This window comes from Erpetoichthys calabaricus, chromosome 8 (genome assembly GCF_900747795.2).
Source record: "Erpetoichthys calabaricus chromosome 8, fErpCal1.3, whole genome shotgun sequence".
Taxonomy (NCBI): domain Eukaryota; kingdom Metazoa; phylum Chordata; class Cladistia; order Polypteriformes; family Polypteridae; genus Erpetoichthys; species Erpetoichthys calabaricus.
The window spans coordinates 151264479-151281213 of NC_041401.2; the positions used below are offsets into that span (position 1 = coordinate 151264479).

Here is a 16735-nt window from a genome sequence, read left to right on the forward strand (position 1 = left end):
TCAATTACAGACAACAGGGTCACAGATACCCATTAGGAGCCTTTGCTGCATTTGTATAGCCTGGGAGATTTCGTCTTGCTTTCTTTTAATTTATGAGCTCTTAGTACATCTGCTGAGCATTGTCCATTCTGCTAAGCTTTTAGTGGCAAACAGAAGATTTAAAGGGGATGTAGAAATCCATCTGCATACTCCACCTGCATTCCTGAGTGAATGGCTTAACTGCAGCTCATACCAACACATTGGTCGTCACTGTACTTCTTCTTAAAACAAAGGTGTAAAATCAGAGTTCTGCTGACACCTTTACAGAGACTCCTTCAGACAAAAAGGTGCCCAGATAGACATTAATTTTAGGCTTGTAACCGCAAACTGAACTCTGAGTGAATGTGATGGACACAATAGCTCCTCTACAAGCAGGCATTGGATTTGTAACTGGAAGCGATTTTGATCCATTCACTAGAGGTTACACCTTCCTTCAAAACTAATTGCATTCATCTCTTCTCCCTCTTTACATTAGCTGAAAGCTGAAGATCCACTTTTTGTAGGAGATGAAAGCTGACAATCTGTTCTATTTATGAGCTGAAAGCTGGTGGTCTCCTCTCTTCAAGCTAAGAAGCCATGCAATCACTGCAGCCTGGAAGTTACTCATCATAATGCCTTGGAGTTGGATGCTCTGAACTAGCTATAAGATCCATTCTGCCAAGCCAGGCTCTGTGCCAGTGACTGAGTCCAAACTGAAAAGCAGAATTTCTTCAAGATGGGTACTTCAGCACCTACACTCTCATTTACCCAATGAAGTTGCAGAGGAGACGTCAAAAAAGCCTTAGAGTAAGCTGAAAAGGTCAGCATCACAGCACACCATGGACAAACGACCATGTGTGCTCTCTAACAGAAGAAGAGTTCTTCACTTGAACCTGGAGCGACAACAGCAATACCTCCACATAACATCGGACATTATCCTTTAAGACTTGGGGTCATAAAACTTTGCCAAAATAAACTAGAACTCTAAATAGCCAATAAACATCCAGCCTCTTTTGTGTTATATGTTTAGTCTGTCTATCATATTTCTCTAATCCTTCTGTTTATCAATAAATTGTATTGCTTAGTCTCTTAAAAATGAGTGCTTCGGTTAACTTGGAAAATAAAGTGGGAGTCTTACCAAATTATTTATTACTGGCATTACCAAAGGCAAAACTTATAATTAATTAACAGAATGATTGACTTAAATCAATCAATTCTTTTTTTTCTCACATTCATACACAAGTTCCTACATTTATTTGGTGTCTCTTACACTTCCTAAATGAATATGGCGTCCCTAGGTGGGCATTAAGTTAAAATCCTCATTATCCAAAAATAGTTGCCATCCTTTTTAGGAAGAAGTTAAAAGCCTAATTTTTCTACACTACCACATAGCTAACACACCTAGTTAGCATATTTACCTGAGGTCTGTATCCAAGGATCAGAATATTTTAAAATTGTTTACAGATTTTGTACTTGCTCAGAGTCACACAGTGAGGCAGAAGCAGGAACTGAGTGGGCAGCCTTGTGGTTCAAAGTCTACTTCTACACAACAGTGTCCCATGGCAGCCCTATCTACCGACATTGTCTTAGATGGTTCTACATTCTTGTTTAATTTTTCTATATTTTCTATTTTGCACCCTATTAGCCCCTTGGACAAATGGATAACTATTGGCAGCATGTAGTGTATCATTGTGACATACTGTATCTCAGAGTAGATTGGGGTAGGCTTTGATATGTTGTCTGCATTACTCTCCAAAACGAGGCAGCTAAACGCTAACACTAAAATTAGAATAAAATGGGTATTACGGTCTGAAATAGGATGCACATATTCAGAGTGCAAATATTAAATGGTTGCAACAAGAGTTAAAAATTAAGAGAGTTATCAAGGGCACAGTGTGGGTTAAAGGGATAGATGGGCCATCATAACTAAACGGACAATTTCTGTTGGGCCACTCTCTTTGTGGGCCATATTTTCAGAAAAGAGTAAGTAAGAGAGAAAGAAAGAGATTGAGGGGCAAAATGTTAGCAGCCTACACTTTATCACATGATCCTGGTCCATCCCCACCAATTAATGCTTAACTTCAAACATTCTTAATTCTTAACTTTGTGTCAAGGTTCAGCTAGGTTTAACAACTGCACCACAGCAGAGCTCAATTTGTAAGAGGAAGGAGGACAATGCAGCTGTAGGAGTATCAGAGAGTTGTAACTGCAATACAGTATACTATTTTATTTTATGTACATTCACTGATTTGGCTTTCGGGAATATTTGGTGTCCAGTTGAGTGAGGTGGGACAATCTGGAAGAAAGTCCAAGGCCAATTTTGGATCCCAGTCTCATAGATGTCCCCATTTTTAGTTAGGTCAACAGGAAGTATGTTTAGGCTTACTGAAGTATTAAAATGCAAAACTGTACTTTCACCTAAATAATGTTTGAGATACCCAAAGCTAAAAATTAATTTAAGAGGTGAATCAATCATTTACACTCATTTCAAGTAACAGTACATTTTTATCATTCTCTTACCAAATCTCCTTAATTTCTGTGTTACCTTTGCCCCAACTCCTTTTCTAACCCTAAACTAAATTATCTACCAGCAAAAGGCTTCTTTTTAAAACAATTTCACTATACTCCTACTCCTAGGTTCTGGAATCTCTGGAATCATTGTCAGAACCACAGAGTAACTTACAAGGCTACCTATTGTGATTGGTATTTTGTTTAAATATTTTTTTCATTTTTTTCAAGAGTTTTGTGGCAAAATGTTTTTTTTAATCAAGGAATCTGATTCTGAGGTTTATTTTTCACTAGCTGTTGTTTTTACAGGCTTGTAAATTAGGTGCTGCTATTTTGTACTGTGCAATGTGCAATGCATGAATAACATCACCACAAAGGTCGACACTTGCATTCCTGATTCATCTGAGTTTGCATAAAAATAACATTTTCTGATTGACAAACATTTTTGGCATTCCAGATTTTAATTAACAATCCTTGGATTGGCAACAGAATGGTTTGACTTTTTTGATAACGACACTTGCTTGTATTTCTGATTGTTTTATCTCCTGATCTTTTTATTTAAAATGTTTCATTTTCTCTTGCAGAGGTTAAACACTGCGAGGTCTGCTGTCATTTCCTAAGAGCACAGTACTCCTCAATACACATTTTCAGTTTTAAAGAAATGTGTCCATTACAATAGGCAACTGTTTCGCACTTGTCATCTAAGGATCCTTTACTGCCACCTGCTTGTTTATATGAGCAATAAACAGCTTTCTATACCCACCACCCAACACCACAAATCCTGTACCTGCCCTGTTATCCTGTATTTGTACCAAATAACTAGATGACACACAATGGCATTCAGAGGGATGCTAGGCCCTTTAATATTTTCTAATCCTATTGTTATGTTATAGCCAAGGGTTATTCCTTATTTCATGTTTATTTTTGTTGTTATTGTCAGTCTTTTAATTACTATTTTTCTTACAGTGTTTTTGTGTAATTTTTGTTATTATTATGTTTATTTATTAGCACATGTGCATTCCTTGCTTTCTGTGTGTGGAAACACAACAGGAAGTGGCACCAGGTCACTCATGAGTGCCTGCCTCCAGTCTTTTTATATTTAAGGCTGGGAAGGGATTCCCTCCGAGGTTCCTTCTTCTCATTAGTAGGTGTTTTTTGGTTTATTAAACTTTTACTACTGTTTTCAGATTGACTTGTTTGGTTGGAATTGTCTTCTTAGGCAAATCCTGTTTGCCCTTACTTTTCCTTTTTAATTTTTGTTCTCTGTCAGATGAAGTGTTGATCAGTGAAATTCGGCAAAAGTTTTTTGCAGTGAACATGCTGTTCTCGCCAGTGACCTTGTTCAACAAACATTTTTCTGAAAATTTGTCTTGTGACCAGCTTATTTTTCCCAGCACCCCACGCTGCTTTGTGAGACACCAGTGTGACATTACAGGGCTGAAGATGCCATGTTGGATGGTGACATCACTACATGATCATATATGCGCAAAATATTTAGGCATGTGCACTGTAAGTGTCCTCCATTTCACATTTTACATGTCTTCCCAATATGCTTTGCGGATGCATGATGTCACAATCCGCTATGTACTCGAGCTGGATTTGCATCCTACATATATGTTTTTAAAAAAAAAAAGCTCACAGTATTTTCATTTAAGGGGTACATTAGCTAATCATTATGAGAATATTATGAAAATTGTTGTTGTTCTGCATAAATTCATTGCCCGTTGTGTCGATACTGTTGGATTACGCATGTTATGCTTCTTGCTAGTACATCAGATCAGGCACTGACAGGGACAGCCCCCACATATACTGTATAATACTGATCCCCTGAATCACAAGCTCTGCTGGTACTCCAAAGCTCAAACAAGTGCCAGTATGAAGCAGTGTAGTAGCTCAAACTGATCTTCAAGTCTGCATTTTATGTCTATATAAGAAAATCTGGTGTGGGCTGAATGCATGCAAAATTAGCTAAACTACATGGCAGTATTCCACACAAACCTTAAAGGGGCCTTGACCTTTCCCGCTAGGTCAGAAACTACATGAGACTCTGTGATATTATAATAAAAACAACAATAGATTTATTACTGTTTACAAAGTGTTTCTTTCTTCTTGATGGAAGAAAAAAGATCAAAGCATCTGCACAGAATAACAAAGTGCCAGCTTGAACAAGCCAGTCTCATGCCACTGGTTCATGTTATGGTCAATTAGTGCCCCAAAGATTGGAACTCTGTGAGAGCAATAGTATTTGTTTTATTACTTATTTCTAGTGTGTGGCCATTTGTTGTATTTTGTTTGTGGTTATCTTTTATTTGTGTCTTTTGTTGTTTGAGGCACAGTAGCACAGAGGTTACCACTGCAGCGTTCTTGAAACACTATTAAAGAGTAAAAAGTAATTTTTTGTGTAAAGATTCTTCATTGGCCTTGTCATTCCAAGTCAGAGGCTCTACGTTTTCTCCTCTTCTTTAAAGGGCATGTTTGTATTTCTGGAATACTTATTACTATTTCTGAACTTTTTAATTCCGATCACAATTTTGGGCCAGCACAGGCATTGAAGCCTGGTTTTTAAATTTGGCAAAAAAATGCATCATGGGCAAGAAAGAGAAAGTATCTATCTATCTATCTATCTATCTATCTATCTATCTATCTATCTATCTATCTATCTATCTATCTATCTATCTATCTATCTATCTATCTATCTATCTATCCAAATCTACCGACCACTTAACCACATATGGATTTATATTAATAAAGTAAATACTATATTTCTTGTAAGAGGTATCCAGCAATCTATGTAGGTGAAGCAGGGAGATGCATGCCACTAACATCTAAGATCTCAGAAAGCCAACCTTCAATCTCGCATTTCTCAAGCACTAAATAACCATCACCTTCTCTAATATATGATATTGTTGTCTGTGTTGGTAAAAATCGTATTTTTTAATCACAAGTGGATATTCCATCACACATTCTTTAAGCATGGACTAACAGACAACCTACAATGCTATTTAGAAATGTTGAAAAGGTTACAGGATTCTGTATGAAGAAAAAGATCTGAACCTTGGCAGACAAGTGGATATTCCATCATTAAAATACTCCTAACAATGGTGTGTCCAGTGTTCGTGACTTCCTAGCAAAGAAATCAATTACCAAATTGGATCGTTCTCTTTAGTCAGCTGACTTGGCCCCTTGTGATTTTTAGCTCTTCCAAAAAATAAAAACTGCCAAGAGAAGTGTAGTATAGAGGGTCTGCAGCTTAACATCTTTATAGTCCGGTTTAAATAAATGAATAATTGAATGACTGGCTTGATCTCTGTGGGTGTGTATGCTCACACTGCTGTGGGAGGTTGGTGAGGTAATTGAGGTGAGACAGAGCTGTATGTGAGGGTGCGATCTGTCTCATTTGCTTCATTGGATTTCTGTGTTGTGATTGTAGGCACTGTGCCCATGAAGGCATAAAAGGGAGAATGACACAAAGAAAAGAAAAGAAAAAAGTAAAGGAAGAAGAAAGAAAGGTCAAAGTAAGGAGAGAGAAGCAGGGAGGAAGATGGGAGAAGGAGCTGGTGCAACAGCGAGCGAGTGAGAGAATACGAGCTCAGGTGTGAGAGAAGGCAGGCAGCCAAGAGGAGGACAGTTCTGGAGACAGTGTGCAGCTGACCCTCGAGGCTGCTGATATGGATCACTCCAGGTGAGCATCTTAGGGAGCTGGAGTGATCAGCAGGTGTACTGCTTGCTGCATAAATCCGGGAAGGCAGAGGGAGTCTGCGAAAGTAGGTTCGGATTGTGAGCCTTACTAAGGTCCTTGGACAGTAAGGACCTGTGCCTGGGTCTAGATTGGGAGCTCAGCTGGGCGCCATAGAAAGGGACCTGCAGTCGAAAGGAAGGCTGGGTCTGTCAGAAGGGTGTCTCCTCTGTGGAGAGGCTTGGAGAGGGGTAAGCAGAGAAAATGTCAGTTTTAAGGGGTAGCACTGGGGCCCATGTTTTCATGGACAGCTGCCTCAACATTGTTTTTTTTTTTTTTTTATTTTACTTTTAATGGACTATTTATTGGATTGATTGTAACCTCCACCTTCACATATTTTATTGGATTATTTATTAATTATTGAACCTTTTTCACTGCACTGTTTGGGATCACTGTTTGTTTTGAATGTTTTAATAAAAGCACTTTGGCACCTTTATGCACCTAGTCTGGCTGTATGTGTCCTCATCTGATAGGCTCATCCCTTGGTTAGGTTACAGACTATGGCGGATTCAAGAAGCTCCTCGGGCCAACACGCACCATCACGGAAAGGACAAGATTTTCAGATATCTCTGGCATTCAGCATAACATGACAGGGTGGAAAGGACAAGATTTTCAGATATCTCTGGCATTCAGCATAACATGACAGGGTATTCTAGAGGCAAAGTTCCAGGTAGACAATGGTAACATTGTCTAACTAACTGCATACTGTAGCTGTGGAAGAAGATTACTTCAAAGGTGACAGTAGCCACTAGTGCACACATATTTGCACTTTTTTTACAGGAAAACTGGAAATTTCACTTGTATTTTATCTCCCCTGATTTTTTCCATCTTACCTGCTGATTCTGTTTCTTTCATACACCTGATGAAGGCATAACAGTTAAGCAAAATAAACATTGAGTCTCCAACATTCTTTTTATGTTTTCAATTTTTCCTGTAAAAAATGTCATGTGTAACTGTTTATGAAACATCCATCCATCCATTTTCCAACCCGCTGAATCCAAACACAGGGTCACAGGGGTCTGCTGGAGCCAATCCCAGCCAACACAGGGCACAAGGCAGGAACCAATCCCGGGCAGGATGCCAACCCACCGCAGGTTTATGAAACATTCACAGGAAAAAGAAAATACATTCCATTTTTAACCATTTGAAAAGCATGAAATATGCTTGTTTTACACCAGTCATGTGATTTCATGTGACATTTTTTGACATGACTATTCAGTGGTTGTTTGTAATACAATTTTATTGTGTCTCAAATTAAAAGACAATATAAATTGACATACTAATTTTATAAGTTGACATCCATTGTCAGTTCATGTAATATAATGTACAATGGATGCTGGGGCATGTAGTTTCTTTACAAACATTATAAACTACTGTGGACAAAAAAAAAGTAACCCATCCTACCTGGGCATTCCCGCAGATTAGGGCAAGGTTTAAGGTCTGCTGTAGGTCCTAAGCAGCGCATTCCACTTTCTGGATGTGTACAGATTCGAAATCGCATTTGGTTTTGATTTCCACATGTCACTGAACAAATGGACCAAGGTGACCATGGAGTCCAGATACTTTTTGCTAACAAAAAATGTGAGAATTTGGTTAAAGCTGTGTTTTGTAATTATTTATGGACTGTTCGCCTTTAGTACCACCTTTTAATTACAAATATCACAGCATCTAATGGAGATTCAACTGTTTCTAAAAAGTTAATTCTATTAACTGAGTAAATATGTAAATTATTTGGTACCTCTGCACTCTCCACTCCTGCTGAAGAAGCCCTTGGGACAAATACAGACATATGATCCAAGCGTATTCATGCAGGAGGCATTGGTGTTACAATGTGCAAGACCTCTGAAGCATTCATCAACATCTATATAAAATCAGACATCAGAACAGATTATAATAAGCACTTCACTTTCTACATAAATTATGCCTGAAAATAACCTGTTTTCAAAACATATTAGTTTTGTTATAAGGTTTCTGGAAAAAGGAATATGTCATAAAAACAATATTGCTACACATTACATAAACTTGCCTTTAAAGCTGTTAATAATTATGTGTGTTTTTGCTCTGCAACAGTTTATTTTTTCTCATTCATTTTTCAGGGACATTACTCTCAATGCCTACCTATACAGGAGTAAATGCCATCTCCCTCATAGCCATTTGGACATTTACATATGTATGAACCATATGTGTTTACACATGTGGCATGAGGAAGACATTGTGCTGCCATTTCTTCTTTACATTCATCCACATCTAGAAAAACAAGAGGTTGCAAAGAATAATTAGCATGCAGAGAGTTGAAATAACAAAACAAAAAATAAAATATTTTGAGGGTTACTTCTGCTTACATCTTTTTCTGTATACCAAAATGTGTTACTCTTCCAACATAATTCCTTGTAATATAGTTTCAGTTCACATTTTATTTTAAAATCTCTACCCATTCATTTTCTGGTTTCATTTAGTAGTCTTATACTGCTACGTAAGGGGTTAGAAAGTTAAGAACACAAATAACATATGCATCCATACATTTTCCTATCCCAGCAATCATCAGGTGCAACGAGGCAACAAAAACTAGACAGGGCACCAATACAAGGCAAGGTGAAGACCCAAACACACTAGGGCCAGTTTAGGAATGCACATTCACGTACCCCGTGTGTCTTTGGAGTGTGGGAAGAAATCTGTGGAAACCCACATGGACAAGGAGTGAAAAAGCAAACTACACACAAGGACCATGTGGGCTGCAAAACCTGTTCTCCTTACTGCAAGATAGCAGCAATAGCACTGGACACTGTGCTCCCCATAACACAAGCAGACCTTCAAAAACATTTTCAGGATAAAACAAATTAAACAGGAAGAACTATTACTTTACAAACAACCATATCATGCTTGCCACTCTTTTGTTAATTAAAGATATAAATTACTGAGATGTTGCAATGGTATGGGCAAGAGTTCAGAAGGCCTCATGGCCAACAGGTGCCTGAGAGGCCAAGGCTGACATGGAGGAGGTATGGATGATACTGTACTGTACTGCTCCTTAAAAATATGTGACTGGGAAGCAGCCTAGGTGACCTGATTATATGAACTGTAATATGGGCTCAGATGAAGGTAAAGTGAAAAATCCAAGTGTTTTTGCAAGAGATTTTCTTGTTTTTCATAATTTGTGTTCGTTCCATAATGATACTTTTGTTGTGTGTTCATCCATCCATCCATCCATTTTCCAACCCGCTGAATCCGAACACAGGGTCACGGGGGTCTGCTGGAGCCAATCCCAGCCAACACAGGGCACAAGGCAGGGAACCAATCCTGGGCAGGGTGCCAACCCACCGCAGGACACACACAAACACACCCACACACCAAGCACACACTAGGGCCAATTTAGAATCGCCAATCCACCTAACCAGCATGTCTTTGGACTGTGGGAGGAAACTCACGCAGACACGGGGAGAACATGCAAACTCCACGCAGGGAGGACCCGGGAAGCGCACCCGGGTCCCCAGGTCTCCCAACTGCGAGGCAGCAGCGCTACCCACTGCGCCACCGTGCCGCCCTTTGTTGTGTGTTTTGCTGTGTAATTAATGTGACTCACGTATATATAGTTCTTGACATTATACTGGTTTTAGAGTGATAATAATTAGTTATAATCCAGTTATCTGCTATAAATATGATGAAACAGTGTGAACTGGTAGAGCAGAGGCCAATGATCCTACAGCGAATCTTCGGGGGTTCGCTTTGGGGATGGAAAAAGTAAATGGATGTACACAGCAGATGAAGGACTTAAAATAATTATAATTATAAAACACAAGAAAATGATCAAATTTGTCTGGTTTTGGTGAGTTTTATGAAGGTTCATATATAGGTTTAGGGTTTAATAACAAATGCTGGACAATGAAATGAGTAGTTTTTAATACAAAAGAGAAAAAAATAACACAAAAGTAATGCACTTTTTGTAATACAATAAATTTTATAATTAGTAACAATATAACCTATTTAGCTCATTTTTTTATAAATAATGAGTAATGTAATTAAGTTGCTTTTTAAAGGTAACATTCTCCAACACTGCATAAGGGTGGCAACAGAATGTTGGCAATAATAAAAAGCAGTACAGATGCATGGAAAAAAATATGACATTGTTCACAAATGGATGATTATTCATGCAAATATTTCTAAGAACTCATCTTGAGACCTATAACTAGAAAAAGACTAAACATTTTCTTTCAAAAAATGAATATTTTTTTACTAGCAGGTTCTGTCGTATTTAATTTTTAAGGATAAAATATTTGAAGAACTGATAAATGATGGGGCTAAAGAATGATTTAAATACAGTATATGGGAAGTGTCAGAACCAGACGGTCCAAAATGTTACTAAATAATTCTGTCTGCCAACATTTTTTTTACCTATTTACTGTAACTAAGTGAGACTTACTTGTTTTGAAGATTTTAGATTTTATCAATATACTACAGCATTACTGGTTCTGCTATTGTAGCATTTCAAAAGTGTTGTTGATAATAACCATGAAGTGATCAAAACAGAAGAACACCAAAATGGCAGCAAAATGACATCATAAAAATGCTAAAAAATACTAACAACTAACACCTAGTTCGTAAGGAGCATTTTTTTTTCAAACTCTGGAGCCCTTGTAGTCTGGTTTGTTTAGGTAGAAGTGAACTTGCAAGTCACATTCTATTGCAGATCTAAACAACTTTATCAAGGTCATTTGCGAAGAGTAGTCTCGGTTTGGTTCCAAGCAAATCTTGTAATGGTTTGTTTGAGGTATGAATGTGATCTAACACAGGGCCAATCTAACTGCAGGGAAACAACACTGCAGTATGGGAAATATAGACATTAGGGAAATTTAAAATAAAAATTAAGTACAAAAACGCAAACATGTTACAATAAACAACATAAAATAAACACTCATATGCTGCACACTTCAATAACCATCTCAGAATGTTACTTAAGGTACCAATAAAATACAACAGCCTACTTTTATTTAGGGAAAATTAAATCTTAAGGTGGCTTAGAATTTCTTTATTGAAACTGAAGAAATCAACTTACCTACGCAGTGAATGCCATTGCCTTTAAAACCTGGATTACATTTGCAGTGGCGGACACTCCTCAGGCCCATGCAGACTTTGCTTATATCTAGCAAAGTAAAGACAAATAACATGTAATAATTATCCGGTAGAAAGTCAAGTAAATATCTATTGCATGGTGATAAATATAAACTACAAAAAAAGGAACATTTCTAAACAACGACTTTATCTGTTACTCTTATAAAGGATTAATACAAAGAGTCAATAATATAATAATGAATTTACACTTGAGATTAATAAAGTTTAATCTAATCTAATGTATGTAATCTGTTGAAGAAGCAGCTTTGGGCAGTGCACACTGTCCTAACGTACTTTATGATTACAGAGCTACAGTGGAGTGGATTTAGAAAGTATTTAGACCCCTTCAATGTCTGCACACTTTGTTGTGTTTTAGATTTAACTTTAAATAGAAAAAAATTCATATTTGCTAATCAATCTACACTCAGTAAACAATAATGGCAAAGTGAAAACATCTTTTCAGGAAGTATTACAGATTTATTAAATGTCAAAAACTGAAATTGCTCATTCATGTAAGTATTTGGACCTGTAATTCAGTAATTTGTAGAAGCCCATTTGGTAGCAATTACAGCTTCAAGTCTTCTTGGATAAGTCTCTACTGGCTTTGAACACCTGGATTTGGGCATTTTATACCATTCTTCCTGACAAATCCTCTCAAGCTCCATTAGACTGCATGGAAAGCATCTGTAAATATCCATCTTCAGGTCTTTCCACAGATGTTTCATGGAGTTTAAGTCTGAGCTGTGGCTGGACTACTCAAGGACAGTCAAAGAGTTCAATGTTTGTCTCATCAGACCAGAGACTCTTTTTCCTCTTGCTCTCAGAGTCTTTAAATGGTGGCACATGCCTTTCAGTCAACATAAAGACCTGATTGACAAAAGTGCTGCTGAGATGGTTGTCCTTCTGAAAGTTGTTCCATCTTGGCAAAGAACATCTGAAGCTCTGTTCACTAGGAAGAATCCTGGTGGTTCTAAAAGTCTCCAGTTTCACAGTTACTGAGGCCACTATGCTCCTGGAAACACTCAGAACCTTAGAAATGGATTTATGTCCTTGCCCTGATCTATGCCACACTACAATTTTATAACAGAAGTCTATCAAAAGTTCCTTGGGCTTCATGGCTTTGTTTTAGTCCTGACCTGCAGTGTAAATTGTGGGGCCATATTTGTACAGAGATGTGTGTCTTCCTAAACTATGTCCAATCAATTCAGTTTGCCACAGATGACTCCACTCAAGTTGTAGACACATCTCAAGGATAATTAAAGCAAACAGGATGCATCTGACCACAGCAAAGGGTCTGAATATTTATATAAATGAGAGATTTCATTTTTGATTGTTAATAAATTTGCAAACTTTTTCTGAAAACATGTTTTCCCTTTGTCATTATGGGTTATTTTTTACTGTTGTTGCGCAGGCAGGTCAAAAGAACTGCATTTGAGCTGAAATTGAATCAATGATAATCTAACAATTACAACAGTTAAAGTCCAAAACATTCATATGCTACTTCAATTGGAACTGTTACTTTTCTATTAATCTGCAAATAGGATAACTGGGTAAGAAAATGAATGAATAGATACAGACTTCCAATAAATCTCAATAATTCTGCAAATTCACCTATCTAGAACAAGCGGCAATCCTAAACAGTATACACATACAAACACAAAAGATACTTTATTCCCTTTATCTGTCCATTCACTAGGGGGCTCCGCCCCCTGCTCGCTTCGCTCGCCAACCCCTGGTGTTGGGAATGACAAAGAGCGTGATGTATGAATGAGATATAGAATAGTGTGAAGGTGTAGATGATGCAAATAGAAAGCAAACAATAAAGTGTGTGGCACAGTGTAAAGGTTTATTGGAAAATTTCTTTGTACACGCCGTTTAAGTGTAAAAGGTAATTCCAGGTCAGAACTTGTAATGTCAATGAAGATGGTTATTGTTGTGATCAGAGTCAAGTTTGTCAGAGCTTAGAATGAGTTGTGTCTCTCCAGGAAGTAATGGAATGACTTGGGTATTTATGTTTTCCACATTAATATTTTTTGGACATAATATAGTGCGTTGTGTTAAAAGGGGCATTTGATCTAATGAGATTGCTGTTCCAAATCTGTCTGTAACTAAGTCGTCGCAGATAAAGGCTTGAGGAATTGTAATAATATGTGGGTGAAGTCCATCTGTATTGGTGAGTGTACCTTCTCCCAGTTGTAATAAGCAATTGTTATGATCTGGTTCTGGACATCGTATCTTTTTTACTAACTGTATCTTTTGAAAGCAATGCCAATTGTCTGCGTATTTTAAGGTGCACTGAACAATAGCTGAGTGCATGGCATGTGGAAGAATAGCTAAGCACTGTCTAAAATCTCCTCCTAATAAAAGTACCTTTCCTCCAAAGCGAATATTATTATTCATAAACGTTTGTAGAAGTTTATGAATGGTGTTGAGTAAGTGACTGGATGCCATTGTACATTCATCAATAATTAACATTTTTGCAAGACGGATGTCACGTGCAGTGCCACTGTTAATGTTCATAGTGGATACCTATTTGTAGGATCTAATGCAGTTGTTAAAGATTTCACTTTCAGGTACATCGTTAGTTAGAAGCTTCTGTAGATATTCAGGATATGAATGTAAAGGAGGCAGTCTAATTTGACCCTTTTGACAACAACGTGTAAATGTATTACTTGTATTGCCAGTTGTTTCTTCAGGGAAGTGAACTGAATGACAATGATTGCAAATGACATTCATTAATCCGAATGAATTTTCCTGGTGTATGTTTTGCTTGTGCCGTTTCAGAGGCGCGTTGTTGCATGTGTAGTATTTGGGACGTGTTGTTTTGGAGCTGTAATCGATTTGCCTGTGCTGTGTGAGAAGCCCGTTGTAGCCTTCCTTGCCGTTAACATATGTCTGAGACGGGAGGTGTTTCGTTTTGAATCTGTGCCTGTTGCGATGCAGCACTTTGATTGATAGATTGCGTCATGTGGATCTAGGATGTAGATTTGTGCATATTTGCGTTTTTGATTTGTTTCAGGGTGCACTGTTCCAATGCGATGCAGTATTTGTGCACATATGCGAAAGCAGTATGGGCCATTGCCTTTTGGTGGCCTGATATTTACTCCGGTAGATGCAAAAGCGAATGAGCTATTGTAGGATCTAATGCAGTTCATAAAGTTTTTACTTTTAGGTACATCGTTAGTTAGAAGCTTTAGTTGAGCTTTGCGTTTTTGGAGCCGAGACATTTTTTCTTCTAGAAATATGGATACGTAATAAGGAGTATTGCACTCACTGTTAATATGGAGCCTTTTCTGCGGTTGAACGGTTAATAGTGCCTTATTGTAATGAGATCCACCTATGCTGCATAGTGTGAATTGTGTTTGGTCACGTTATCCGAGCGGTATCGTTTTGTACCTGTGATCATGAATTCATGACTTGTTTGTTCTTGAGTGTGAGAAATATGGATAAGTAATAAGGAGGATCGCACTCACTGTTAATATGGAGCCTTTTCTGCGGTTGAACGGTTAATAGTGCCTCATTGTAATGAGATCTACCTATGCTGCATATTGTGAACGTGTTGAGATGACGTATGTTTAATACTGACCGTTCATTTAGAAATGGGGCTTTGTGTGTCATTTGTTATTTATGTTACTGTGGTCGTGGGTCTGAATCGTCGTTTTTGTGTACGTTTCGTGTGCTATGTCCGTAGTCTGTCCCGTTTCGTGTCCAATGGGCTTTGTGTGTTGCTCGCAGCTTCTTTTTTTTGTGTGCTTGTGGCTTGTTGAATCCTCCTCTTTGTGTGCGTCCCGTTTGGTGTGCAATGGGATTAAATCCTCCTCTTTGTGTGTGTCCCGTCCGTTGCTTGTGTGTGTGTGTGTGTGGGGGGGGGGGGTTTGCGTGCCCTTTTTTTTGGGTGCCAGGGGCTTGTTGAATCGTCCTCTTTGTGTGTGTCCCGTCCGTTGCTTGTGTGTGTGTGTGTGTGGGGGGGGGGGGGGGTGTTTTGCTCGTGCGGCGCTGTGTGCGTCGCCTGCATTTGACTCCTTTTTTCTGTGCTCACTCCTTTTTTCTGTGGTCTTGGCCGCCTCTCGCGGCATTTCTTGGGGGATTTCTTGGGGCGCCTGCACAGTACGTCTTTTTGCGGCTACGGCCCATGGCCGGATGTCCCTGCGTCCATCCGGTTTAGCATTCTCGGTTAGTAATATGGATTTTCAAACCAGCTTTTTCTAGTTCAGGTGTTCAGAAACACAAAGCAGATCATCAGACCCACATAAGAAACACTCATGCATAGCTCCCCACTTGCTCACACTAACCGATGTCCAACTGTGACAAGATGAAGGAAACATGGAAAGAACATGTAAACTTAATACCCAAAGAACGAAAACCAAGGTCCAAGCAATGTAAGTTGGCAAAGCTATCTCTGCTGCACCATTTTACTCTTAAGTCTGTTTGAGATCAAAATAAATCTTTAAAATGTATATAATGTAAAGAAGACTGTAATATATCTATATGAACATTTATTAGTGGTAAGATCAGCAATGATATCTGGAGCTGAGACATGGCCATTCATACAAATTTTGTCTTTATTACAAAAGGTATAATTGAACAAAATGTTCAATAGTAAATCAGCTATCTCCACACTAATTAAGTTGCCTATAAATAATTACTACTTATTATTTTAAAAGTTATTTAAATATAAAAAATGAAAAAGAGGCTAAATCAAATTGGTGAACCTTACCTTTTCTTATCACAAACAACTTCTGGGCAACCATGACTTTACCAGGGATGCTAGGAAGGTAATCATAAATCACTGCCCGAATCTTGCCAAAATCTTCTTCTCTGCAGACATTTTCAAAAGAGAAATAAAATGTAGCTGACATATTTGTATTAATATGCTTTAGAAATGAAATTATCTGTCACTGAAGGAATGGCTGCTGAAAATAGGGCTTTGCAGTCATATGTGAATAAAACATTTAAAAACAGTAATTTCAAGCATTATTAGCCATTTGAAACACTATTAATATCTTGGCTGTATTTAAAAACCAATTGATTAGTATCATGATAAAAAAGCATCAATTTATATCAAAAGCATGAACATTTCAGCGTGTGCTCAGACTTTTGACTGGTAGAGTACATTCAGTTAATATTGCCTGAAGGAAAATCAAAGTAAGAAAAGCGACTTACAAGAAGTTTTTTTCTTAGAAAGCATATCCTTCATAAATCATGCCCCCAACATCTCTCTCTCTCTCTGAATATTGAACTTAAAAGATTACCATCATGATCCCTCACAGCTATACTGTTAAATACTAATCATTTTAGGATTAAACAGCAGTTAGTAGAATTGAGCTGGTTTCAATGAACATACAGTATTGGTGAAGGGAACAGAGG

General features: G+C 37.9%; 1 protein-coding gene across 1 annotated transcript in view; it reads right to left on the reverse strand.

The window, feature by feature from the left end:
- Positions 1-16735, reverse strand: part of LOC127528897 (uncharacterized) — a 55971-nt gene that overhangs the window by 18866 nt on the left and 20370 nt on the right. Inside the window, exons 7-11 of the mRNA XM_051930524.1 lie at positions 16086-16186; positions 11313-11399; positions 8381-8509; positions 8001-8123; positions 7667-7831 (exon numbers count right to left, since the gene is read on the reverse strand). Of these exons, the coding sequence (XP_051786484.1) occupies positions 7667-7831; positions 8001-8123; positions 8381-8509; positions 11313-11399; positions 16086-16186 (605 nt within the window). The remainder of the gene's footprint in view (positions 1-7666; positions 7832-8000; positions 8124-8380; positions 8510-11312; positions 11400-16085; positions 16187-16735) is intronic.